General features: G+C 38.1%; 1 protein-coding gene across 1 annotated transcript in view; it reads left to right on the forward strand.

Moving 5' to 3' along the window:
• The window catches only part of RORB (RAR related orphan receptor B), a 138112-nt gene extending 116219 nt beyond the window's left edge, over positions 1–21893 (forward strand). The window contains exons 5-10 of the mRNA XM_015849152.2: positions 6675–6796; positions 8101–8233; positions 9711–9818; positions 12402–12512; positions 17128–17240; positions 17600–21893. Coding sequence (XP_015704638.1) covers positions 6675–6796; positions 8101–8233; positions 9711–9818; positions 12402–12512; positions 17128–17240; positions 17600–17755 — 743 coding nt within the window. The 3' untranslated portion in view covers positions 17756–21893. The remainder of the gene's footprint in view (positions 1–6674; positions 6797–8100; positions 8234–9710; positions 9819–12401; positions 12513–17127; positions 17241–17599) is intronic.
• Positions 21894–26880: the final 4987 nt, after the last annotated feature.

Genomic DNA, 26880 nt, shown 5'->3' on the forward strand with positions numbered 1-26880 from the left:
TATGTCCTATAATCTCTAGCCATTGCCTTGGATCATGCTTTTGCTGCCAGCTAAATGATTTCTAATTAGTTCAAACTATGCATTCTACACTAAATTGGCTACAACCCAGGAAAAGTATCATTAAGTGGAGACCTTTACACATCTGTAAATCCTCTAGGATTTAACTGAGTTCTTAGTCTATCCTCTAGCTTCCTCTGGAGTAGGATCTTGAATTTTATTGTCATGTTTTGTAAATGATTGCATTTTTGTTTGCTTGTTTTTTGTTTGTGTGTTTGGTTTTGGAGGTTTTGTTTTGTTTTGTTTGTTTGTTTGTTTTTTGAAAGGCAATTAATACACTGGTTTGTTTGAAGAGAGAGAGAGAGGAAATACAGAATTCACACATATAATATTCACCTAATGTTCAGTCTGTGCCTGATGCTAAGCATTCAATAACTTGAACACAAGAGAACGTTATTCCTGAGCCATATTCAAGCTCTTCTAGTCTCATATGGGAGTTTTAATGTTTTGTATCAACTTCCTAGGCTGCATATGAAGTGGTGTTACAAATTTGTTAAATAAATGAGAGCTGTGGAAATTAGAAGTCAATCTACAAAGGTTTTTGGAAAGAAATTCTGCATTATGGTTTGAGAAAAATGGGGATAAATGAAATATGGAGGGTTGTTTTTGTTTGTTTGGGGGGTTTTGTTTGTTTTTTGCCAACACTTTAAGGAAAAACTGTTTTTGTTTTTATGCAAAAAAAAAAAAAATTCAGTCAGACCATTTAAAGAAAAAAGAATTGGGGACCCATTATTCATGTATGACAGCCACTTTAGGACATACTTTTTCTTCACTGCCTGCATTGCTGCCTCTACTGCTGTCTAATTTATTTTTTTTTTTGGAATCTTCATAGTGAAATTAGTTCAAAAAAAGATCATAATAAGTAGCTGCGATTCTCTTTTATTAGAGCACAGAGAAGTGTTGATTTAGTAGTAGACTAGAGTTATTTAGAGTATAAAAAAGTTTTGGATTATAAAATAAATTTTATTTAGAATTTATATCTGGAGTTTTGATATTTTTATGAACTGGTGTGCATGCTTATAGCAGCCAGGCAAAGCTGTGATGTTTTTGCAGCATTAATTCAAAGTGGATCCCTGTGAGAGCTCAACTTAGGATATAAGTTGAGATGAGCTCTTAGCTACTCAACTGGATCCTAAGGGTAAGTGGCAAATTAAAAATTCATTATTCATTTTAATTGGGGATGATTATCAGTGTTTTAGGAGGCATACTTCAAAGTTCTTCAGTTCCCAGTGCAAAATAAGGGAACGGTGAGAAAAACTAGGATCTCTCGTGAGAAAAGAGTGGCAAATGAAAGAACTACAGAGATTGTAGGAAGCAGACACTGCCAAATCCTGTGGATAATTTCCACTTAGCAGGCCAAATTCACAGCTGGTGAATGTTGTGTGCAGTCTTTGGAGTTATTACACTCATACCCACCAGCACTGAACTTGACCCCAAGCTGGAGCTTTTCCTCAGTGTTGCGGTAGAATGTCACTGAATATTACACGGAAATGTCTGAAAAAGGCAAGGCTGACTCATCAGCTGATGATAGACCCCTGCAGGTCTGTGCTAGACTGATTTATATTATCTAGGTTGCAATGTTCAACTTTCTGTACTTACTTTGGATTTAAGCAGCTCCTAACCCACTGGTGCAGTGCATATTTGAGCTATCATAATCTTTTCAGTGTGCCTTTTGTGAGGCATCTACTATAACCTAAAATAAAGAATTTTTATAGGTAAGGAAGGAAGGAATAATTCAGATGAATAGCTAAAAATGGAAATAGAAAAGGTCATTTGCTGTTCTAAAAGTTGTAAGTTGTAGACCCACATTTATGCTACATAGCTGTACCGTCTGTGCACTGTTGCTTTTCCCTTGCCACATACACTTTTGGCCAATTCTGCTGATTGAATTCAGCTGTTCAGTCTTGTTATTTCTCTTATCTTTCTGTCAGGAGCACCCAGTACTTTAACTACTGTGCAACTCCAAAAAAGAGAAGGAAGTGTCTCAAAATTTTAGGTTCTGACAAGTTTTGGTAAAGAGGTTACTCAGCAGGTGACAGACAAGGGCAGGACAGAAGCCATGGCCGGGCCTATATCTGTCCCAGAAGTTGGCATCTTGCTGGCCTTTGCAGGCTGCTCCCATGTATGTGCTTGAGGTGCCTTTTACCCATTAAATCTTGGGGAGAAAGAAAGACAGATGGTGGAATGGCAGTGACATCCAAAGCTTTGTTGCACTAATGATGATAGGGCTTACTGCTCTGTTCATTTGGCCAGCATTGCAGAATCATGTTTTTTTCTTCTCCCTTTCTTGTATGGACTTTAAAAGCCTAATTTGCATCCACTATGCTGCAAAACCAGGAGCACATTCTGTAGACATTTGTTTTGTTACCAGGCTCCCTTGCATGTTGGACAGCCTTTGTTTTTCTCACAGCACATGTGTACATCTTTCATTCATGTTTTTGTCACTCCTTCTAGTTACAACTCTGCTACCATCTTGTCTGACCAATTGCATTTTACAAACCATAGAATTACATGCATACACAATTGTTTTCTTTCAAAAAGCCTACAATTGTTTTCTGAATAGGAACAAATCTTTTTGACAGATAATCTCTTATCTTCAGCTTCCTGAAGTATGATTTTCAGCTTCTTCTGGACATCTCTTACTATGAATTTGACTATATTTTACAGTGCTGCATTGAAAAGTCCCCATCAATTCATTGTTGAATACTGTTTCTGTGTCTCGCCGGGTGCTGTTTATTTCTCCTACTCACTGGATAGCAGTACTATTCAACTTACAGCTTCTCAGCCTTTCTTTCTAAATGTTAGCTTTTTTTTTTTTTTTTTTTTTTTTTTTCTGATTTGTTTCACTTTCTGTTACTTTCTTCCCGTCTTTCTTACTATAATCTTTGGCAAGTCTTTCAGGAGCAAGCTTTGGCAGCAGAGGCGTGTAATGGAGGTACATGCAGCAGGGCTGTTAAAAAACACAGGCTGTTGTTGTCAAGATCTTGTCACATGAGAACAATCTGAGGAACAAAAGGGCTGATGTCTTCTTCATGCTGGGGGCATTTCTCCCAGTGAACGACACTGTCTTCCTGATAATTCAACATCTTTCTGGGCTCCAACAGCAGGAGGGAATCTCCTCAGCCCTCCTATGCCCTGCAGCTTACTCTGTCCCGGTCTGAGCTGTCCAAAACTCACTGCTGGTCCACTTATTTATTTGGCAAAGAACCTGTTTTGTCAATTTTTCTCATTAATCAGTTATTTGGAAGGGCAAGGGGGAAGAATTTGAAATATCTCAAGCACATTTTCCCTATTCTGCACCACTTTTGTCAGGGCTTAGTCAAGTTCTGGTACGGACATCTCTCACTGGGGATTTGAGCTGTGTGCTGTAATTAAATTCTTGTCTCTCCTGTTGTGTTGGAGATTTCTGTGAAAGCAGGACATATTAAATCTCCCATTCTTATCTGTGCTGGGAAACCAGTCCTACTGGAAGACTTTCCTATAATCCAAGGGATGAACCCATAAAATCAGCTTTCTTTAAAGATCATGGATTTTGTAAGGTACCACTTCTAATATTTATCATTTTTGTGTGTTTTACTTCAGAACAGGTGCTTACCACACAGACTGTTTTGGTGTGCTTTACTTTTCTTTGGAAATTCAGAGGCACTATAAACCAACTAGGAATGAATGCGACAGTATAGCTAGGAGTCTGTGCAGAAAACTAGTACATGGACAGTCCAGAAATGAAAAACGACTGATCACTCCAAGATGTATCTTCTCTGACTACTTCTGATTTTTCAAGACCTCATATTGTTTAAAGCCATTAATCATTTTCTCGATTGATGTTGTTTCTCATGATCCTATTTTGTTTCTAGTGTGCCTCTCTGGAAGTAAATACTTCCTTCTAGAGATCATTTTTTTCTTAATGAATTACAGCATTTGTTCAAAAATAGTCTGTTTTCCAACAAAAAATATCAGGGTAACAGCAAAAAAAAAAATCTTCAAATTTAGAACTAAACTATTTAGTGGAAATGTTACTGCATCACAATGCATGCTGGAGTTCAGCCACTGCCTGTGCTTCCCAGCAAGAGTCAATCTGCCAGGCTACGCTGTGCCTTCGAGATTCCTCATGGTGTTATGCAGTCTTAGCTGATCCTGCTGCATACCATAACTCTGATATAATAAACCCAGAGAAAAGCAGAGGAGAAAACACCTAACGTTTACATACTATGTCAGATAAGATTTAAAATAATGCAGTTTTTTTTGTGATTATTACTTCTGATTGTATATTTTCATACAGTCTCAGTAATTCCTTTTTGTTGAAGTCATTAATTTTTACTAAAGAACTTGCAGCAGATGCTCCTGATAAAGGCAACTTTTGCAAAGTTTTATTATCACTCTTAATAGCAACATTTCTTTAGTTGTTATTTCATACAATGAATTTTGCAAACCTGATGTACCTTATGGACACCAACAACATTTCAGTGAGAAGTACACTGAGGTCACAAGACTGTTACTGTCTTTCTAGTCCTTTGCATCCCATGGAAACAGGATTTCTAGCTAGAGATACATCTCTGCAGCTTCCTAGTGTCAGGGAACCCTTGAAATCTCTGGCTTAAGGTAGTGAATGAAATGAAATGAAATGAAATGAAATGAAATGAAATGAAAAGAAAATGAAAATGAAAATGAGAACAAAAATGAAAATGACTTGAAGTCAAGACCAGATGTGTAGAAAGATGATAGTGGAACCTTGTATCCTGTAGGATAGGAGAAACACAGCTGTTGAGAATGCTCCCAACATGGTACTGGTATATGCTTTTTACAGTACTATAGCTTATGATGTTTTCAGAAAATGGATTTTATTAAAACTGTTTTAAATATGTCAATATGGGGGTGAAAGTCTGAAATATGTTTACAAAACAGGGTTTATTAACTAGTATTTCTTTAATTATCCTTTATTCGTCCTTAAAAAAAAAAAAAAAAGTAGTTTAAAATTTTTCATTTTCATTTTCATTTTTCAATTTTTATTCCAACGTGCACATTTATCTGTGATGTTTTAACTACTATATGCAATATCTTAACATCATGATGTAAAACTTGCATCCATTCTTCCGTGGCAAAATGTTGGGTAGATTTCTGTAATTGCTAATATGCACTTTTAGCTATCATTACTCTTGAGTCCGTTCTTTCATAGGAAACCTAAGGGCACTGTCAACCTGTAAAATGTACCTGTAAAGACTGATTAGAGAAGATATTCTCATTGGTACAAAAACCTGGAACTCTTCTGTGCTTTCTTCAGACCCTCTCCACTCAGCCTGTTTATTAACTGTGACAGTAGTACAGACATTTTTCCTTTAAATCATACTCCTATAACATTATTGCAGGCAAAATGTATGTTTACATTCATTTTTCTGCTTTCCTTCTTGCTGGTGCTTTTAAATTCAGATAACATTTGGCCAAAACAATAATCATATTTTGGGACTCCAAAGAACCTGATCCACCCATTGTAAGAAGACTGTTGAGGATATGGATGAGAAAATGATGACATTCCTAGTTCTTTAGATTTCCCACACTTGGGCTCAGCTAATGCATTACCAGAGTCCTCTCCTGTTTTGAATAATATTTTTTCTGATAAATGCACATTCTGCCACAAGTGCTTCAGTTCAGTTCCACTGCCCACTTAAGACATACAGGTCTCAAAGCTGCAAGTTAAGAAATCACATTTCAATAGCTTAATCGAGACATTTCAATATCCAGTGCTAATGAAATGATGCTAGAATTTTCTTGTGAAAATCTTTAATCCACTCAAGTGGCTTTTGGAGCCAAGGTCTTTTTTCACTACTTTCCTGGCAAGTTTACTGTTAGTCTCAAGGGGATTTCCAGCCAGCGCAGAATGCTTACTATTCCCCTTGCATCCCATTCTTCTTGTTCTGAAATAGTATGTAAAGCTGTTTTCAGAATAACTTTAATGTAACTTAATCATGTGCTGCCACAGAGCATGAGGGCTGTTCCTCTTTCCTCTAAAATAGGCTACCAAGTTGCAGCTTTCACACCTTGCTAGCACCAGTGTCTATGCTAGAGACCACTGAGATGATTCAGAAATTAAACAGCTAAAACCTAACTGGAGGAAAGATAGGCCAGCTTCCTGCTTCTTTGATTTAAGTCATACCAAGGTAATGCAAATGCCCATGTTGGGACTGAGCAGCCGGGTGTGGGCAGCCACACAGTCTTGGGACAGACAGAAGTGTTCAAGTAATTGGGATGTCCGAAAGACACTTATTTGAAAACATTAAAAATAATACTTAAAAAAAAAAAAAATCACTTCCAGAATGAAAGAATTCAAATAGTTTCATAAGATTCATTGATTCATTGCTATTTTCATGTGCGGATCTGTTGTCAAACATCCTTTGGCTTTGTATTTGGTACTGAAACATCTTGCAACAGACAACTTCAGATAGTGATTTGTATATGTAGAGAACAAAGGAGGGAGAGAAGGAAAGAGAGAGAGAAGTATAATTGGAAGGGAAGGTTAAAAAATATATATTTATCTTTCTTTTGCAACTTAATGTTTTCAGCATTTTGCTGTTGCAAATTACTGTTCACCAAAATGTCTCATGTGAGATCTTCTTTCTCCTCAGATCGAATTGCACAGAATATCATTAAATCTCACTTGGAGACATGCCAATATACAATGGAGGAGTTACACCAGCTAGCATGGCAGACCCACACGTATGAAGAAATAAAGGTTTACCAGAGCAAGGTACAATCCTACAATATACTTCTTCTGCTGCTCCCTATGTTTTGAAATTGTTAACCATGAATTATTTGACAAGGACAAGCTGGTTAAAGTATTATTTTAAGTATCTTAGAGGACCCTGGTCACTGAAAACAGAGGAGTGATATTTCATAACAAGAAATAGCTTTCCATCATGTTGGGATTTTTGTTAATGTCAAAACTCAGACATGGTCATAGAATCCAGATTTCTACAAATTGCTTGTTTCTAGATGTATAAACCTTATGTAGAAATTCTGTTAACTTTAATGTGATGAGAATTGGATATTTTCTCTTGTAAGGCTTTTCAAAAAATTATAAGAAATCCGTTTTTCCCTTATCATTTTGAAAGATGTTAGAAGCACATTCCTTTTCTACATGAGTAACAGATCTTTTCACTGTGAGAAACCAAATATCACCCATAAACAGTAAATAATGATAAATTTAAATTTCTCTTTAAAGTGAGGTTTTTCAGAAGTGGATGGGGAAAAAAAATGGTCTCAGTACAATGAATTTTTGTTCTGCCTTTGTAATTCTTAAGTCCCATTCAGAATATTTCTTACTGACACCTCTTCAGATGTATCTCAGTCGACAGAAATCAAGGTGTGCTCTTGCACTCTTGTGTCTCCATCACTAGCATTGACTCTACAGACAGATATCAGCTGGGAGCTTATCTGATTGTGCAAGAGACTGAAGAGACTCCTTCTTGTCCTAGGAAAGCCATAGGGCTAAGTACAAGTAGAAGTGAAAACATACTGCAGCTTGCAGAGTTATTGCAGCTCATCCAAGGCACCAGTGTGCATTTGCACATGTGCATGCTCAAAGGAAATAGTTATCAGTGAGACAAAAATTTCCTGTAGTCATTATTCAGACAGTAATTATACCCCAATTATTTTTTAAGGTTTCAAACAAGTAAAAATATTCTGTTATATGACTCAGTAACACTGTGCCACTTTCTCCCTAAGAGTACACTGAATTGTTTACATTGTTTGTTCCGCTGTCTCTCATGTGCAAAAGTCAACATTAAAATCACATTTCAACACTGGTTGAAGTATTCTCCCTCTTTGAAGAGGTAATGCCACAGTCTGGACCACTAAAGCAACCAACATGTGAAAACAGCCCTCTCATGAAAGTTGTCAGGCACCTTGAAAAGCAGAGATGCCACTGGTTATGACATGGTGGGGGCTGAGGGGGTGAGTTAGTCAGAGGACTGTGAATTCCTGCAAGTTCTTAGCACATAGATGAACTCACTTACTTATTGTTTTGCTCTTCCCTCTGTGTTTTCCCGGAAGACCAGAGAAGCTCTTTGGCAGCAGTGTGCCATTCAGATCACTCATGCTATCCAGTATGTGGTGGAGTTTGCAAAGCGGATAACAGGCTTCATGGAGCTCTGCCAGAATGACCAAATTCTCCTCCTTAAGTCAGGTGGGTAAACACCAAATGCTTGAGACTGGTTTAGCTTCCAGTACAGTAGAAATGTGCTCAGATGTCCTGTTCTTTGGCTCATTTTTGTTTTGATAGAACCTTACTTTTCAGTCTGTTTCATTAGCTGCATTAACCCTTCTATAGTCTTACCCATTAATCATGTTACTGTTTTCTGATCCACTACTTTCTACAGCCACTTGTGCTTATTAAATATACACACAGAGAGTCATTGCAGCAACTGCAGTCCCCAACCTGACATGTAGTGGAAGGACCCCGTGAATTGAGCTGGTTGAATCAGTCATCTGCCACCCTGTAAATCCCCACTTATCATTAGTGAATGCTTCTGTGGTCATCTCTAATCTTTTTAATGAGACTCCAGAGATACCCTCCAGCCAGTGCACAGGAGGGAAAATCCATGCTGGCGCCAGTTGGTTTTGGACTAAATGAGAGCGGATTACAGCAGCGTGCTCTGGCCATGCTTTCTGTGCATGCCTGGGTGTGCACGTGTGTGCTTAAGGGCAAGGTGGAAAAAGGTTTCCTTCCCTGATGTGGGATGTGATAATTTTTGTCCTCGGTAGGAAGCATGACAAGATTTGTTGTGATTATGCAATAACTCTACTAAACTCAGTAGGACTAAATGGCATGACCAAGTGAGCCACTGCTGGTAATTAACTGCATTCACCCTGTCATATCAGTTTCTCGCTCCCTCCATGTGTAAAGGGTGTGATGCAGTGTGAGGCTACTCATTAAAGCATAAGAAGTACTTCCTGTTTCAAGAGGGAACTGTTCATTCCATTTGAAAGTGGGTGTGTTCCTTGCTCTGAACACAGGGGTTTGTGGCTTAAGTGAGACTGGATTGAGGAAGCAGAGATGCAAAGGACAAAGGATGCAGACATCTCAGGAGTATTTTCTGTTTTGCAGTTAATGCCCAGCAGAAGAAGTTACAAAATCTGGACTTTCATTAAAAATGTATCTGCAAAAGAATTCTCAAATTCAGAGTTTCTTTTGTAGGAAATTCAGATTTATTTAGAAGGTGCTTAAAATTATTTTTTTCCTTCGTTTTCCCTAAACAGGAAATTCTGTAGGAAGAATTAAAAGAAAAAATAAATAAATAAACAAATAAATTTAAAAATATTTAAAGAAAAATAAATTTTAAAAAAAAAAATCTGTTCCTTTGGTTCTTTCCCAGACTAAAAGAAAAATAAGGGAAACCAAAGTTTGCAGGATAAAGTATTTCAAATTAACATTATATGCCCAGGTCTAAATTCATATTAAGTCCACAGTATCAACTTGCTGCACTGAAGAAAATAAGCCAAAGGAAAAGTTAGTCTGACTGGAAAGATATTACCCATTTCCTGTATTTAAATCAAGGAGATGTATTTTTTTCCCATATTCAGTGAGAGATTATCTTGATTCCTCCAGAAGGCTTTGGCCTGCAATAATTTGTGGTACTTCTGCTCTTTTTTCTCTCCTGTAGGCTGCTTGGAAGTGGTTTTGGTGAGAATGTGCCGTGCCTTCAACCCACTCAACAATACTGTTCTGTTTGAAGGGAAATATGGAGGGATGCAGATGTTCAAAGCCTTGGGTATGTTGGACCTTTTCTTTTCAATCCTTTCAATAAATATTGGTCCAAATAATGTCAGATTTATCCTTCTGAAAGCACTGATAAACATTAAAAACCCTCAGTAAATGTTGAAACTAAAACCTCTGAATCTCTAAACTCGAAATGGAAAAGCTGCTCCAGTGGCTGCCAGTAATAGAAGGCGTTTTTCTCTAAAGAAAAAGAACACTATGAGGATTTTATCAGATTTTTTACTCTGCCATCTAAAGCTCTGAATAAAACACAGGTTATGGTGGAAGCTAAGTGGTTCATCACCACAGGTCAGTTATAGTTGATATATCAAATTAGTCCCGCTAATTGTGTCTTGCAAAAAAAAAAAATTCATTCCAGCAAAGAGGGGACTAAAATGATGAACTATGACAAAACATATGAAGGGACTTAGCAAATATGCTGTTTAGCTTAAAACTTTTAAGCTCATTTAGATTTGTCTTTTGAAACAATTACTTCATTTCTGAACATGATATAAAGTTCTATCTGAAATGTCAGTGGGTGTGTTCCAGCAATCCATGGAATTATGGGTTATGGAGCAGACATAATTGGCAAATTTAGCATGATGCAAGCAGAACCAAATTCAAGAACAGTAATTTACTGTAAAACTTTGCCATATAGATTTATTTACTTGAAAAAAAAAATAACATTGCACTGCCTTGCATGAATAAAACGCGTGTTCATGTGTATTACTGGATGTATTTTGGTCCTTTTCAAATATTTTTTAGAATATTCATACTGTTAATTAATATATTTTTCCTCCTTAGCTTTAATATGTGTTTATAAATAACATTTCACACTGTTTCACACATTTCGCAACTGGGAAAAGAGAACCCCTTTCTAAATCTCTGTTCTTTTTTGTACGAGTTGTGCCCTTAATTTTTTATAACTTTTGTGTTCCGCTGCATGATTTAGTCGTAGACGAAATAGAATCACAGAATCACAGAATTATCAAGGTTGGAAAAGACCTAGAAGATCATCTAGTCCAACCATTACCAATACTTCCCAGCTAAATCATATCCCCCAACACAACATCCAAACGTTTCTTGAATACTCCCATGGTCGATGACTCCACCTCCTCCCTGGGCAGTGCATTCCAATGCCTGACTACCCTTTCTGAGAAGTAATACTTCCTAATGTCCAGCCTGAATCTCCCCTGACACAGCTTAAAACCATTCCTTCTAGTTCTACCACTGATTACATGAGGGAAGAGGCCAACTTCTAGCTCACTAAAACCTCCCTTCAGGAAGTTATAGAGAGCTATAAGGTCTCCCCTGAGCCTCCTCTTCTCCAGGCTGAACAATCCCAGCTCTCTCAGCCACTCCTCATAAGGCCTGTGATCCAGACCCCTCACCAGCTTTGTAGCCCTCCTCTGAACATGTTCCAGGGCTTCAATGTCTTTCTTGCAGTGAGGGGCCCAAAACTGAACACAGTACTCAAGGTGCGGCTGCACCAATGCCAAGTACAGGGGGACCTCCCTGTTCCTGCTAGTAACACTGTTTTTGATGCAAGCCAGGATGCTGTTGGCCTTCCTGGCCACCCGGGCACGCTGTCAGCTCATGTTCAGCCAAGCATCAATTAGTACCCCCAGGTCCGTTTCCTCAACACAATCCTCCAGCCACTCTGCCCCAAGCCTATAGCACTGCCTGGGGTTGTTGTGGCCAAAGTGCAGAACCCGGCATTTGGTCTTGTTGAACCTCATCCCATTGGCATCGGCCTAGCTCTCCAGGCTGTCCAGATCCCTCTGCAGGGCCTCTCTACCCTCAGGCAGATTGACACTCCCTTGGTGTCATCCACGAACTTACTGAGGGTGCACTCAATGCCCTCATCCAAGTCATCAATAAAGATGTTGAAGAGGACAGGTCCCAGCACCGACCCCTGGGGAACACCACTCATGACTGGTCTCCAACTGGATTTAACTCCATTTACCACCACTCTCTGGGCCCGGCCCTCCGGCCAGCTCCTTACCCAGCCGAGAGTGTACTCATCCAAGCCACGGGCTGCCAGCTTGTGTAGGAGAACAGCATGGGAGACAGTGTCAAAGGCTTTGCTGAGGTCTAAGTAGACCACATCAACAGCCTTTCCTTCATCTATTAGACGGGTCACAGGATCGTAGAAGATCAGATTGGTCAAGCAGGACCTGCCCTTCATGAACCCATGTTGGCTAGGTCTGATCTCCTGGTCATCCCACACCTGCAGCGTGATCTCCCTCAAGACAATCCGTTCCATTACCTTCCCTGGCACCAAGGTCAGGCTAACAGGCCTGTAGTTCCCTGGATCCTCCTTACAACCTTTCTTGTAAATGGGAGTCACGTTGGCAAGCCTCCAGTCTTCCAGGACCTCACCTGTTAACAGGGAGCGCTGTTAACTAGTTAAATTGTTGATCTTTAGAGCAAGTGGAATTTTAATAGCTGATAAAAGGCATGTTTTAAAGACACAGACATTTGCTCATTTGTTCTTTTCTTCTCCCCCCCCCCCCCAAAAAAAAAAAAAACCCTATATACTTTTCAAGCCAGCTAATAAATTTCTAATTTTGACTTTTTCCTCTGTGGTCTGTAGGTTCAGATGATCTGGTGAATGAAGCATTTGACTTTGCAAAGAATTTATGTTCCTTACAGCTTACTGAGGAGGAGATTGCCTTGTTTTCATCTGCTGTTCTGATATCACCAGGTATTGTTCCAGTCTACCTGCTTAAATAATGGTTTACACTGGAATATTATATATGTACACATTAGGAAGAATACCTGCATTACACAAACACACCTCCAGTTCTTTTTGGTAGAATGTCAGCAGTTATACATATTGAAGATAAACCCAAATGTGGTGAACCCATCACAGAAGTTTACAGATAGGCAAAATATGTAACATACCAGTTATTTATTAAAAAACAATAACAATAAAATTGAATTGTCTACCTGAACTTAACCTACAGGCAAAGACTGATTATGTTTCAGTCAAGGACCATCTCCTTAGTGTCTGTAAGTTATTTCATGATGCAAGAGAAAGACAGACTGGAAAATGAGAGAGAAATAAGTGCTGAGAATGAGGGTAATAGGCATGGAGCAGGTTCATGCAGACAAGCTGTGCCTGCTGGCATTGCTTCAGATCACAGAGAAATATGTTGCCCAAGGTGGTGCACGTTCCTGCTTGGATCCTCAGTGAGCTCAAACCTCACATCCCTGAGCAGGTTAAAATCTTCAGCTATGAATGGATTCTTCTATGTCAATAAGAACATGAGCAGTAAAAACCTCCATGAAGTACTGTCTGAATTTAACTCCATTTAAGAGGTAGTAATTCCAGAAGTAAAATGCTCTTCTTCAAGTATTCACATACCACAGCTCCGCATAAGCAGCCTTACAATTTAGCATGGGATCTTAAACATGCCTCAGGGGAGTATGGCTTCCAACTACCATTAAGAGTAACCTTTTGAAAGGTCTTTACAAACAATCCCACCATTAATTATTTTTCCAGTCTGTTCTACTAAAGACTTCCTCTAGGTCACTTTGCCCTCTTGTACATCTGTGGAGGAGATTACATTAGGCAGAATTAGACTAGCACAGATGGTGTCAACATGTTTGTTCTCCTCCTTAATGTTACCTCCAGAAAGAACTCTACTCCTGATTTCCCTCTGAGCTGTTTGTGGCCACTTCCTTGGGGTTGAAATGGTCAAGCCAATGCCTGTGTATAGCACGAGATCTGGCTGCTCCAGAATAGACCCTCCAATGTGCTTCCATTGCAACATATGTTCTTCAGCCACCATCTATTTCTGCATAGAAGTGAAAATTGCCTGTAAAACACCTCCGAGGGGCCCTGATTTCTCCTGAGACAGGGGACTCACAGTACCCTGACAGGTCCCTCTCTAGCAGTACTTTTCTCCACAAATAAGACCAAACCATGATGGAGATGTACAGCATCTGCTCATGTTTGACATTAGGGACCTGTCAACAGACTGACTCCATGCAAAGCTAAGGACAACCTGGGAATTCTGGGGCAATCTAAACTGTAAATTCTTGAGCAACATGCTAAGAACCAAGCAACAAAAAATGAAGTGAATGATTGAATCATTCAATCATACAAGCAGGTTTTTCTTATTTTAACATCCACGTGTTCCCTGAAGAGACAGAAGCAGTAAAATGGTTTCAGTGCTGGCTTGTAAGCACTTTATTTCAGATGAAAGCATCTCATTTGTAAGGAGAAAGAAAAATACTCGGATATGTGATTTCTAGTCAAACTAAAAAGAAGTAATATTTCTGTCACCCAGTTAATCTAGGCAAATAAAATTATAGCCCAATTAGACAAAATCTGGTCACAGAAATATTCCATCATCTCTGAGTGTCCTTAGACCTGGACAGAGCCTATTTGAATAACGAAAAGATTCCTATTGATTTTAGTGGACTGATTTAATGGATTTTTGATCAAGTCCTTTATGAAGTGCATTTAGCTACAGGTAGACATTTGATGGAAATTAAAGTTCTGAGCTTTGCAGTTCTTCATGACTTTCAGCTAAGCAACATCTCTCGCACATCCACAGCTGTACTAAGTGCCTGAAATAACTAGCAACTGAGCACTGGCTTTGAGCCAACTGTATTGCAAGCATGTGTTGTAAAACCTTCTCCACTAACTTTAGTAATACATTTCAGTCATGATAAACATCAGCCATGACACTGCCTTCAAAACTGGGTATCTCTTGAATAGCATCCTCTGCTAAGATACACAAAAGTAATTCCAAGTTTTTTCACCATTATCTAGCTTGAAGGTTAAAGCTGGTCATACTAATGGAAATACTTCAGTGACCCACAGTTTCCCATTTAATGACCAAGTTGTTTTTTTCCTACTTGCTAGCAAGAGGACACATTGAATATCTCTTTTTCCTTTACCCAAAAACACAAGTGAAAGTTTTTAATGTGTGCTGACCCCTTCATGTTGTCTGCAAGCAAGAGTATCTTTAGACATGGAAGAAGCAATTAGACAGGATGGTCTGAAGCATCATAGCCTTGAGAGGAGGCAACCTCTCTTCCATTAAAAGACTGCCAATTTGTGTCGCTCAAATAAGCTCTATCTCAGCTGGGCTAAGTCTGCGAATTGTAATGACACTGAAAGTTGTCATTTATTTCCTTTGAAAAATAATAAAAAGTGATAGAAAAATAATCAGTTTCCCTCTGCACTAGATGTTCTGGTTTCTTCACAGTAAAGTGTTTCATCTTGCGAACATACATAAAGGTGAAAAAAAGGAGGCCCTGGTTCTGAGAATAAACTGCATCTGTTCTTCCACTCACTAATTTAGGGACATAGCCACTCTCTTTGGAGAGCACTCATATTCATGCTTTTCTTCTACAGAGGCCACTGCACTGAAAGGTGATTATTGTGCTCTTAATCTCAGCATTTACAGAGAACAGAGCAATAGCAGCAGGGGTGGAATGACCTAAGAACATCTGTTAACACAATAGTTCAGGTTCTGAAGTCAAGCTTGAGGCCCATTTTCCATTTGACAACGAGAACATATCCAGATTTTGTACTTTAACGTTATCAGAGGTGATTCTTGCACTTGATTTCTGATTCTAAGGTTAATGATGTAGAATGACTCTTCACTTGCATATATGTTGGAAATGGGTGGTAAGACATTAACCTTGCCAGTATCTTTTCTGAAAATCTTGCTGAACAGCTTTCCTTTTATCTTTCACCCTTTTCTACAGTGTTTTCTTACCCAGTGGCTAGTGCAGTCTTCAAAGATAGAAGAGTCAAAACCTAAAGGGAAGCTGTAGAGCTGAATCAGTTTTTCAAATCCCGTATGGGTAGCCATTGATCTATTGACTTTTTCTTCCACTTTTGTGAATATATTTAGAGGTATGTGGAAAGTCCAAATGAATTTGCAAATGGGAACTACATTTTGGGAGATGGACTTAATATTCATAGTAGAAGTTTCACCTAGCCTACGCTGTGATTTTAAGAACTCTTGCATTATATACAGCATACTCCATGACAGGCAAGTGATGAAACCTGTGCTCCCACAGCCTCAGTCTATTTTTAAGCTCATCTTTGTGGCAGAAAGATAAATCTTTAAGGATTGTTCTCTGTGATAAATCTTTCTAGCTTCAGCCTGCTACCTATTAGGTGTTGATTTAATACTACTGAAAGGCATGTTTTACAAGAGCATAAATTTGACACTTAGCCTGTAAAGCCTAAATATTATTGTGAGATTATTTTTGTCAATACTGTGTGTTCTCTCAGCTAATTCTGTTTCTGTGGCCAATGTCAGTATTGGTTTACCTTCCAAAATCATGATTCTTTAAGCTATGCACAAATATTGTTTTCTTTGTCTGATTACCTGCTAAGTCTCTAGAGGCTTGGGTTTATCTCTTTTCAGAGAATTTGGTGATGGACATTTTCCATAGAAACATCTCTGCAGACAGTCAGACAAATGGCAGAATCCTGATTCTTATGTGCTGAAATATTCTTCAGTCTTTTAACTTACATTATTTCTATGGATAATGTTAGTAACTCAGGGAGGTAGGGAAATGAGCACTGGAAATAAAAAGGATATTCCCACACCTTTCAATGTGTATGTTAAGATTCAAGCCCTGTGGCAAGACCTCCTACACTTGGGCTTTGAGTTCAGTATAAGTCCAAACAGCTATATCTGTAATTGTTAATTCTTCCAGATTATCTTCTCCTTTGCGTTGTTTAAAAAGAGAATATTTTTAAATAACAAGAAATTTGCACTTGAGGACATTTCAACAGCTCGTAATTCTTTTGAATTATTAAAGAAATTCTTTTGAAGGAAGCCATTTCTTTTTATAAAGAGTATAACATATGGTCTCAAAATGTTAGTCTAGTAAATAATGAGATATATTTTGCTTTAATTTTTCAATTATTACATTCCACTGTTTTCAAAGAAATAACTGTTTTGATCAATATGCTCATCATTTATGTATTAAGACACTGAAATTGCACGTTATGTTTTTTTACTTCGGCAATATGAAGTTAGAGCACTGAATGTACCAGCAAAAAGTGGTGAAATGCTTTGGATCTTGTTTCATTTCTACTCCCATCGTTCTCTAACACTGATTTAAACAGAAATACGGAGCAATTATTTAGTTGTTGGATGCTTAGTGTATCTCGATTAATCTCTCAGGTGATCCTTTAATTGATTAAGATAATTTGCTTCTAAAACTATCTTCATTCCTCATGGGAATTACATTTTCTATAGACGCTTGCTAGCATTGGACACTGTTCATCCATGACATATCCCACACCTGTCCTTAGCTCTTGCCTTCCTTTCTCTTAGATCGAGCCTGGTTAATAGAGCCAAGGAAGGTCCAGAAGCTTCAGGAAAAGATTTACTTTGCACTTCAGCATGTGATCCAGAAGAACCACCTCGATGATGAGACTTTGACAAAGGTAAATTGTTAAAAAAGAGCTAAGCCTTTCTCAGACAAATATCTTTTTCTAGCCACTTCTCCACTACTACATTAACATAAAATTATCATACTATTTGCTCCCATTGTATCAAAGTGAGCATTGTTGTATTCTTCTCCTCTCTCTTCTTTCCTCTTAAATCATATTTTGTTCAGTCCATGAATCATTTTATTGGTACCTTAGTGAGAATCAGACTATTTTAATGAGAGCCCCAAGAGGCAGTTCCTTGTTAAATGTGGTTTTGGCACTTGCAGTTTCCCAACAAGATGCTACATTAATTAATCCTGGAATCAGTAACTTGCACTAAATTTGTTTCCTCCCTCTTCTTTTATGTCTCACAGTTAATAGCCAAGATACCAACCATTACTGCACTTTGCAACTTGCACGGAGAGAAACTACAGGTATTTAAACAGTCTCACCCAGATATAGTGAACACACTATTTCCTCCATTATACAAGGAGCTTTTCAATCCAGACTCAACCACTGGCTGCAAGTGAAGGGGATAATGAAATTTTCACGTAGTCATGGAATGCATCACTGTTAAGACAAAAAGAAATGTTTTCATAATGAACTTATTAAAAATGTCACTACTGCAACACTAGGAATGTTCTGCACTTAATAGAATTATTTTTCACCGCTACAGTTTGAAGAATGTAAATATGCAATTCTGAGTGGGGATGTCTTTTTTCTCTTTTCTTTGTTTACCTTTTTTTTTTCTTTTTCTTTTTTTTTTGTTTTTGTTTTTGTTTGTTTTTGTTTTGTTTTTTTTGAACTTACAATGAATATACAAATATAGGACACTGGATGTTACTTTTTTTTTTAATTTTATTTTATTGGGATACGTTTTGGGAGACAACTGTTCATAGAATTTTATTGTAGATATAAATGAGAATAGAGCAGTACTTTGCAGTATTACTCTTGCTGTTTATTGTTGAAATATAATTTAAGAAAATTCCACTTATTAGTCTTGCCTATTTCTATGTTTTTAGATAGTTTAATGCATGTGGAAATTTGTAGCTGTCTTTGAAAATACTGTGCATGTATGAAATACATATATATATATGTATATGCTGTATATACATATGTATGTATGTATGTATTATATACATACATGCTGTAGCTTAAAAGTCCCATGCCTACTTTTAAAGGATGCTCAGCCAGGCTGTCCTGCATTTCTTGCTCTCCAATATATTAGATTCACTTTGGGCAATCACAATTTGCTTTGCCAGTCAGAGTTAAATCATCAAAGCCAGTGTGTAATGACAGGATCACTCCTGAAATGTGTAATGTAGTGCATATGTGCAGTCTGTAAATGAAACATCAGGAATATACTAATGGTGCAAAAGCCTTGTCTGGATGATTTCAGTGGAGAGAGGAAAAGCTTTTTGTCAATTTTCTCCCTGCTACAGGGGTACAGCATATGTAAGAGTGAACATTTTGGGACCTGCGTTAGTGAAGTCATCTGAAACACAGAATAAAAGCATAGACTATCTCACCCACTTCTCTGATTACACAAAAGATTATTTTTTTTTACTGTATGCTTATTTGAAAAATAGTTGCAAGACATGGCTTGGTTTTTGGTATTTTGTTGGGTTTTTTTGTTTTTGTTTTGTTTGGTTGTTTGGTTTCGGTTTTGTTTTGTTTTTCTGAAATAAAACCTAAGGTGAAAACCTTAGGAAGCCTAAAATGTAGCTCTGAAAAGTAGCAGCAGAGAAAGGAAGGGAGGAGGAAAGTCAAAGTGAACAATAGCCATGGTTATGGAGTGTTACGAACATAACACTGTTTCCAACAAAACCATCACCTAAACAAGACTGATGGTTTCCATTCCACATATATACATATATGTTAAACACACACATATATATATACGTACATAGGGTTGATTTGATGCTCACTTCAGAAGGCAAACAAAGGACTGGGGCTTTCTTTTTGTCCATCTCTAAATTGATCTTATATGCATTTGCATGCAAAACCAAAGGTGAATACAGAGAGGAGTGGAAGACTGCCACAGACACAGTCTTGTAGATTAAGTTTAATTGCAGTCATGATTAATGTATTTGGATTCTGCCAGAGTTAAAAAAATAAAAATTAAAAAAATCCATAAACTTTTTCCTGCGGAAGAGCAGGTATTCACTTCTTGACATGTCTCTGTCCATATCATCATGTCTATCTGTTGGGAGTTTTTTCCAGAAAAGTGTCCTTAGGGAATTGCCAGTGGAAAGAGAGCAGAGGCAGGGATGTGAACAGATGTATTTCCTTATTTCAAAGCTCACAAGAAGGCACTATGAACTGAGAGCTGGTGAGGAAGAGTTGAAGGCCCCACTGCCAGGCCAAAGGGCAGAGCTGTGTCACTAGGAACCCATGGGGACATGGCTGGGGCCGAGAGTGGTTGCAGAAACTAGTGCCAGTGATAGATTAAAACCCCTGGCTTATCCAGAAGACCACATAGTTCCCATGTCAGTCCTCTATTCCTTTTTCTGCATCAACAGGTAATTCACACCCTAATCCAAACTCTGGGTAAAGTTTCCCCTCGCCCACCACCAGTCACTATCTAAGTTTACACACACACCTCATGACTCTGTAGCTATCCTTGTTTTAGCAATCCTAGACTTGATGCAAGAGCAGTTATAAAACCCTTAGCTAATAAATGTTCCTCTGTTAATCTACTCTGAGTACAAAACAGATACAAATCTGCACAGCCAAATTAATTTTGCTCAGAGATTTGTTGTAAAAATGATGCAATCTTCCAAATTTCTTATCCCTAGAATAAAGCAAATTTAAAATAATCTTTTTGTACCAAATTTCTATCACATACTCCAATGATTATATTAAAATGTCTTCAGTTGATGTAGTAAGACATTGCTTTTGATGCTGTTTTTTACCACTTAAGACCTAAGGTTGACATCCTCTTGTAATGTTATTTTATCTGCTTGCAGACTGTTTTACATGACAAATCCATGAACAGGACTCCATGCTCCACCTACTTCTAATATTAAAAATAATAATAATAATAATTAACCAGTATTTACGCAAGGTCAATTTGTATATATTTGGAAAAATAAATCAAACTGAATCCTATAGGAGTTCAATTTTAACTGCAGGGGATTCATGTTTTCCTTGTCTTCTTCAGTATGAGACCATCTTTACACATATATATATTAGATATATATAAGCTAATTTGAAATCCATTATAATAACAATCTGTTATTTTCAGTACATTAAAAGTAACATATTTAGCCAATACACAGAATATAAAGTGAGATAACTATTACTGTCACTAAGGTTAATAAACAAAGAAGTTTGATATGCTTATAAATAATCCACATTCATGTATTACATATTGAAAGTGCTTTATTGTTGTTAAATGAGCCAATCCATCTTTAGCTGGTATTATGATTTATGCCGTAGGCTAGATGATAAAGTGAAGATCACCTGTGAAAAAGACATATTATTTAACAATTATTATTATTATATATAAGGAGTTTTATCCTTAAAGCACTATTCTTAAGTCACTGCAACCTCATGATCTCTTCAATCAGTAAGGACTATTTCCATTCTTTTAAAGATAATGAAATGAAATCAGAGCAGTTAAATAACTCACCAGAGACCACAGAACAAGCAGCATCCAGTCTGAGATTAAAAATGGATTATTTTCTTTTGTCCTAAAAGCACTAGCAATGGTACACAAAATCTGCAGGACTGTACAAACAACTACAAATATTGCTGAACAAATTATTATCTTCAAATAATATTATAAATAGTTTGTTCTTTTTTTTTTTTTTCTATTTTATACAGAATTTGAGCAAGAAATTTGTTTATTTTCATAGCAAAAATTAATTCAGATATTTACTGGTGCTAACCAGTGCTGATAAAACTTATTTAATTTTCTGTGATTTCAGTCTGGCTACACAGGTAAATTAGTACTTCTGCCCTTTGTTAACTGTGCACAGAACAAGAAATAGTGATGAAATGCTACAGGCTGGATTTCTGTCATCACTGTTAATACAGTCATTTGTATATGACATTTTAAATTCTCATTATCAGATTTTTACATTCAAGTTATCCTCAGGCTGTAAACAATGAAATAGTACAAGTTCAATTAAGTAACTGCAGAGCCGATCACAAAATTCAGACAATATTACTACAGTGCTTTATTTGTTGGCTTTCATTAATGTTCAGTAGTATCTGAAGCCCTTCAATTAAACCTCTAGAACTAGGACTTGTCACATCTGCTCTTTAGCAGTGGCTATGCTTGTTGATTTTTTTCATGACAATTCTTTCAGATGGGACACAATTTTTAATGACTGATTAACCCCAGATATTTGACAAAAGAATATTCAAAACATATATTAAGTCTTCTCACATTGCTCTCAGTTCATTGTACCACACTGATCTAAATTATCCTTGGCATCAAGCAGGCAGATGCAGACTATTTGTTACACTGCCACAGGGACTTAATTTTGGTGTAAATACCACTCTTGCCAGCTCTTTGTATAAAGAATTAATTCCAAGAGTCATATTTTCTTCTAATGGAAAGATTTCTGTAGTAATTGCTAGGGAAAACAAACAAACAAACAAGAAAGCAAAAAACAGGACAAGAGAAAGCATTCATATGAACCAACTGATTTCCAAAAACAACATATATTTTAGGACTGTCTTGTGACAGGCAGCATTTAGGAATTGATTCTGCGTGTTGTCAGGCTCCCATAGCTCTAACAGGCTGCTAGAAATGGAGACATCTCACTACTGCACAGAAGGTGCTCAACCCCTTGTGAAGTCAGAGGCCCTTGGTCCCTTCTGATATGAGATGTCATCGCTCTTACTTTTTAATACTTTTAGTTCATGCTTCCTATAGTTCACTTCAAATTCATTTCCAAGGCACCATTTTATTCTCTGCTGTGCCCTGAACATCATCACTGTCTCAACACCTGTGTGAGGTTAAGGCGCTCTGGTGGAGCAGCTACTGCACTTGTCCATGAAGATAATATTGATTTGTTTCTTTCATGGTCACAGCTTGCATGGATGTTCATTTCCCATTTGGGTTAGTGTTGCTGGGATTTCTGACCTAGCAACTACTGCACAAGGAGGGTGCAAAACTACTGCTATGCATCAGCCCCTCAGCTTCACACCACTGTACTGCAAGTCCACAGCAGTCTGCAAGGCAGTCGGGCAGCTTAACTAGAGTTACACAACTGATGGCTTTTTTCCACACTGTCTCTCACCTCCTGTAAAGCTGTGCTGCAAAGCACATATCAGTCACATCCAAGCTGCCCACATCTTCCTTCCTTCTGACTTCTCATTGATTGTGCCATTTCCAGAAGAACCAAGGTCCAGACTGGAAGAAGGTTCCTTCTTTCAGAGCCACTGGCTATTTGGAATCCCAGGAATATAGAGCCTGGGCAACCATATCAAATTAAAACACAGCAGTGTTTTGTTTTTTTTAAGTACATGTGAAGTGGAAACCTGGGAACAGCTTTCTCCTCCTGGCAGTAATACAGTACCTACGTCTAACATCCTATCCCAGCACTTTCTGCCTCTCCTATCTCTGACATCCACTAGAAACAGCGTGTTGGAGACTCAGTCCTCTTCTTTCTTTTTTATGTTTCACGCTTTGTAAATGACAATCACTGCTCGATGCAGATATTGCACTGTATGCCACTCAGGGATGTTTCATTATTAAAAATAGCTACAGAAATATAATGGTGATAATAAGGAAGAGAATGCTAGAGGCTTTGAAGGGCACTGGTTGAGCTGCCCAGTGAACATGACCCAGACAAGGCTTTACAGCCAGTGATCAGAAGTAGCATTGGTATAAACTGAATTCACTGACAGAATTTCCTCAGCTTGTTGCAGGACTCACCTCACCTCTTGTTTCCAAGTCAACCTCCAGTCAGTAGGTAAACCAGTCTGTTTATGATATATCCTTTTCAGAACAAAATGTAAGCAACCTCTGTGTAAGTTACTGAATTTAGACAATCAGTGTGAGAAAGTGCAGTTTAAATGTACTGAATTTAAGTACTACTAATGTGAGATCCTATTCAGAATTGCTGCAGGCATGTAGGAATAAAAACAACGGTGGAAAAAATGGTTACGTCAGCAGGGATAACAACAGTGCTGTTGAGCTACCACATGGAGAAATGCCTATAAAGAGCAAGCAGTATAAAATGAAGTGGCTATGAGCTGCCCTTTTCTCTCAGGGAATCTTGAAACCACAGCTACACCCAGGCCTCTGTAGCAGTGCTTCTCCATGGTCTTACTAGTCCTTTTCACATCTTCAGCAAACATGACCCATTTTTAAACAGCACTGGTGAAAAAGTCTCGCATTTCCTACTAATAGGAAATGTGAAATGCACTTCTACTTATGACTAGTTTTACATAAAGAGTTTTCAATAGGCTTAACATCACAACGGCACATAACCGTAATTTGCAATTACAGAATCACAGAATCACAGAATTACCCGGGTTGGAAGGGACCTCAAGGATCATGTAGTTCCAACCCCCCTGCCTAGCAGGGCCACCAAACATACACATTTACTAGATCAGGTTGCCCAGGGCCCTGTCCAACCTGGTCTTGAACACCTCCAAGGACGGGGCATCCACAACATCACTGGGCAGCCTGTTCCAGGACCTAACCACCCTTCTAGTAAAGAACTTTCCCCTAACATCCAACCTAAATCTTCCCTCCTTCAACTTAAAACCATTTCCCCTAGTCCTGCTATTATCAGCCCTTTCGAAGAGTTTACTCCCCTCCTGGGAGTAAGTTCCCTTCAGGTATTGAAAGGCTGCAATGAGGTCACCTCGCAACCTTCTCTTCTCCAGGCTGAACAAACCCAACTCCCTCAGCCTGTCCTCATAGGGGAGGTGCTCCAGCCCCCTGATCATCTTTGTGGCCCTCCTCTGGACCCTTTCCAAAATCTCCATATCTTTTTTGTACTGAGGGCTCCACACCGATATCTTCTTGCTATCTTGCCAGTCATATGAACCAGTCATATTCATGACTCTGAATCTCCAACCAATATGTTTTCCGCACTTCTCATTATGGCTGTTGCCACTTTTCTCACAGTGGTTTTGTGTAAGTTTTGATTATTTCTGTCTTCTGAATTCCCAACATGTAGATGAGTAGATAACCTCATCAAAAGTTGGGAAGGAGAGGCCCGAGCCTATGCTTTCCTAATAGTATTCTTCACCAACTGTCTCATTCTGATTTGAGTTTAATTCTCAGGTTGCTGGAAACTGTAATTAAATGACTGAAGTTCTTGCTAGCGGGATAACTACCCATTGAAAAACTTATCTATTTTTCCCCAGAGAATATTATCTCTTTTTCTCCTTTTAGTTGTACTTCTTAATGAATGAGGCCTTGGGTGTTAACATGACTCACCTTTGCTTTTACCCAAAGATGTAGTTCACATGCAGTCTAAAGGGACGGCTGCACCCAGGAGACAGGAGGTAGTCTCCTTCAGTCTCTTCCTCCCAGCCTTCATCTCCTCACTTAGCTGTGTTGTCCCTGCTTATGTTGTCCCTGCAAGTCAGACTGACTCTCTGTCATAGAGTCCACCACACCAGAAACTTGCTGTCCCAGAAAACTTTTGCAGCAGACCACTCAACTGAAAAAGCCACTTGTTTATGCAGTCTAAAATGCAGGCAAAAGCCATCGAGAAAAATAAGAGACCTAAAATTTCTCCAGTGGTAACTCACAGGTCAGTAGCTCACTTAAAGTAGCCCAAGTGTTTGGTGGCATTTTGGATGCATCAGCATCCTCTAAAAAAAATCTTTCTTTTTTGTGCATCCTGATGGAAGAAAGCAATGCACAAAACACACTGTAAAAGGAGGGATATTTCCTGGGTGTTACTGCAGTCAGTGAAGACAATATTGCTCACAAGGAGTTCAGAAACATTATGTACTACATTTGCATATTTTCTTCACCCTCACAATTCAAGCGCAGCACATAGGGAGAGAAAGAAAACACCATTGGATATAGCAGCAATAAATAAATTATGTGTTTCTTTGTAACTGTACATGCAGAAAATGTTTGCTTTGCACGTGGTCTTTTGTAGAATAACATAAAGAAAAAACTTCATCTAATGTAGATATCACAGTGGTTTTGCATATTTGTTGGACACACTGGATGGAGCTGCTAATTTGTGATCTAAGATAATGCTGTTGGTAAAAAAAGCATGTGCTCCAGGACTAGGCTGAGACTCTTGTTTATGGCGATACATTGGCAAAAGTAAAGTGTTTTCTATATAAAACTCTGTCTGGACAGAATGAAAGAATTGTCTCCTAGTTTTCAGTACTATGATCGTGTTGGTCCCTTATTATTTGACTAATGAAAAACTGGTTGCATGGAAAAACAAATGGGGTCAGATGGGCAACCCCAGAGCAGGCTTTTCCATGAAGACTGTTTCAGATAAAACCAGCTTATTTAAAATAAAATAAAAATAATTAATAAAAAAAAAAAAAGGGTAAAAATAAATAAATAAATAAATAAAAAGCACTTATACTTGTCTTGATTAGACACACAGCTTAATAAGTCAGAGTTACTACATTAGGCTGTCAGCTTCTATGGGGATTCAGATTCAGATGCACTACAGTTGTGTTTTTATAACATGTTGCTTCAATGTCAGAATCAGGCAAAAAAAAAGGTGTTTTGTCGTTAATCAGAAATTGTCACAATACGTTACCTTAGAAAATGTGGGCTACACATTCTCGTGCAGCAGACAGGGATTTTTTCATGCACTTATTCTTACAAAGCCACTGAGATCCTAGCAAATGAACTAACTAGCCGCAGCAGTCTTTGCCTCTTGCATGACTGCGGTGTGACCTCTGGCAGGCTGCAGAGCAGCTCTGCGATTGTACTTATGACCACGAGTAAAGCACAACAGAACTCTGAGTATGCTGTTATCAACACCCAGCTAAATTGAACACGTGGGGTATTTTCAGGTTTATGCTAATCGCTGTGAGATAATTCCCATGTTAAATTAATTACTCCGACTGTAATGGATGGATGGTATAAATAAATTAAGAATCAGAATAGCAACAAAATCCCTTATTTCACAACTGCACTGTCTGCCTCTTCTGATTAACACTACAGAAAGTTACTTAAAAACTAAACAAACAAAACAAGAAGAAAGAAACCTGAGTACGTATTGTAGAAATGTAGAAGACAAATAAAATATTTTTTCAAATGTAATTACTTTTAATATATGCTTGTGGAAGGTCTAATACTATGTATGCTGTCTCTGTAATTTTTGCTGTATATAACCGGGGACAGCGAATACACAGATTTTTTCTATGTCTCTGTTTAAGCATAAGACTTTGTAATGATTTTTCTTAAAGAGGAAAAACATCAAAGAGCAAATTATGTACTTGCTTCCTATAAGTGTATTGTATTCTTCAGTTTTTATGGAAACTGATTGTAATAGATAAAGCCTTTTGACCAGCCGTTGATGCTTAGTGTATACTTCTGTTTGTAATGGGGGCGGGGGGGAAATGATGGGGCTGTCAATCAAACCTGCTCCAAGTGAGTCTGTACAGTGAGAATTGTATTAATAACTGCAGACTGCATTTGACTAATATGATTTGAAGAAAGGTTGCTTAAGCTAATAATGTTTCCGTACAGCTT

The sequence above is a fragment of the Coturnix japonica genome, chromosome Z, assembly GCF_001577835.2.
Source record: "Coturnix japonica isolate 7356 chromosome Z, Coturnix japonica 2.1, whole genome shotgun sequence".
NCBI classification, from domain to species: Eukaryota; Metazoa; Chordata; class Aves; order Galliformes; family Phasianidae; genus Coturnix; species Coturnix japonica.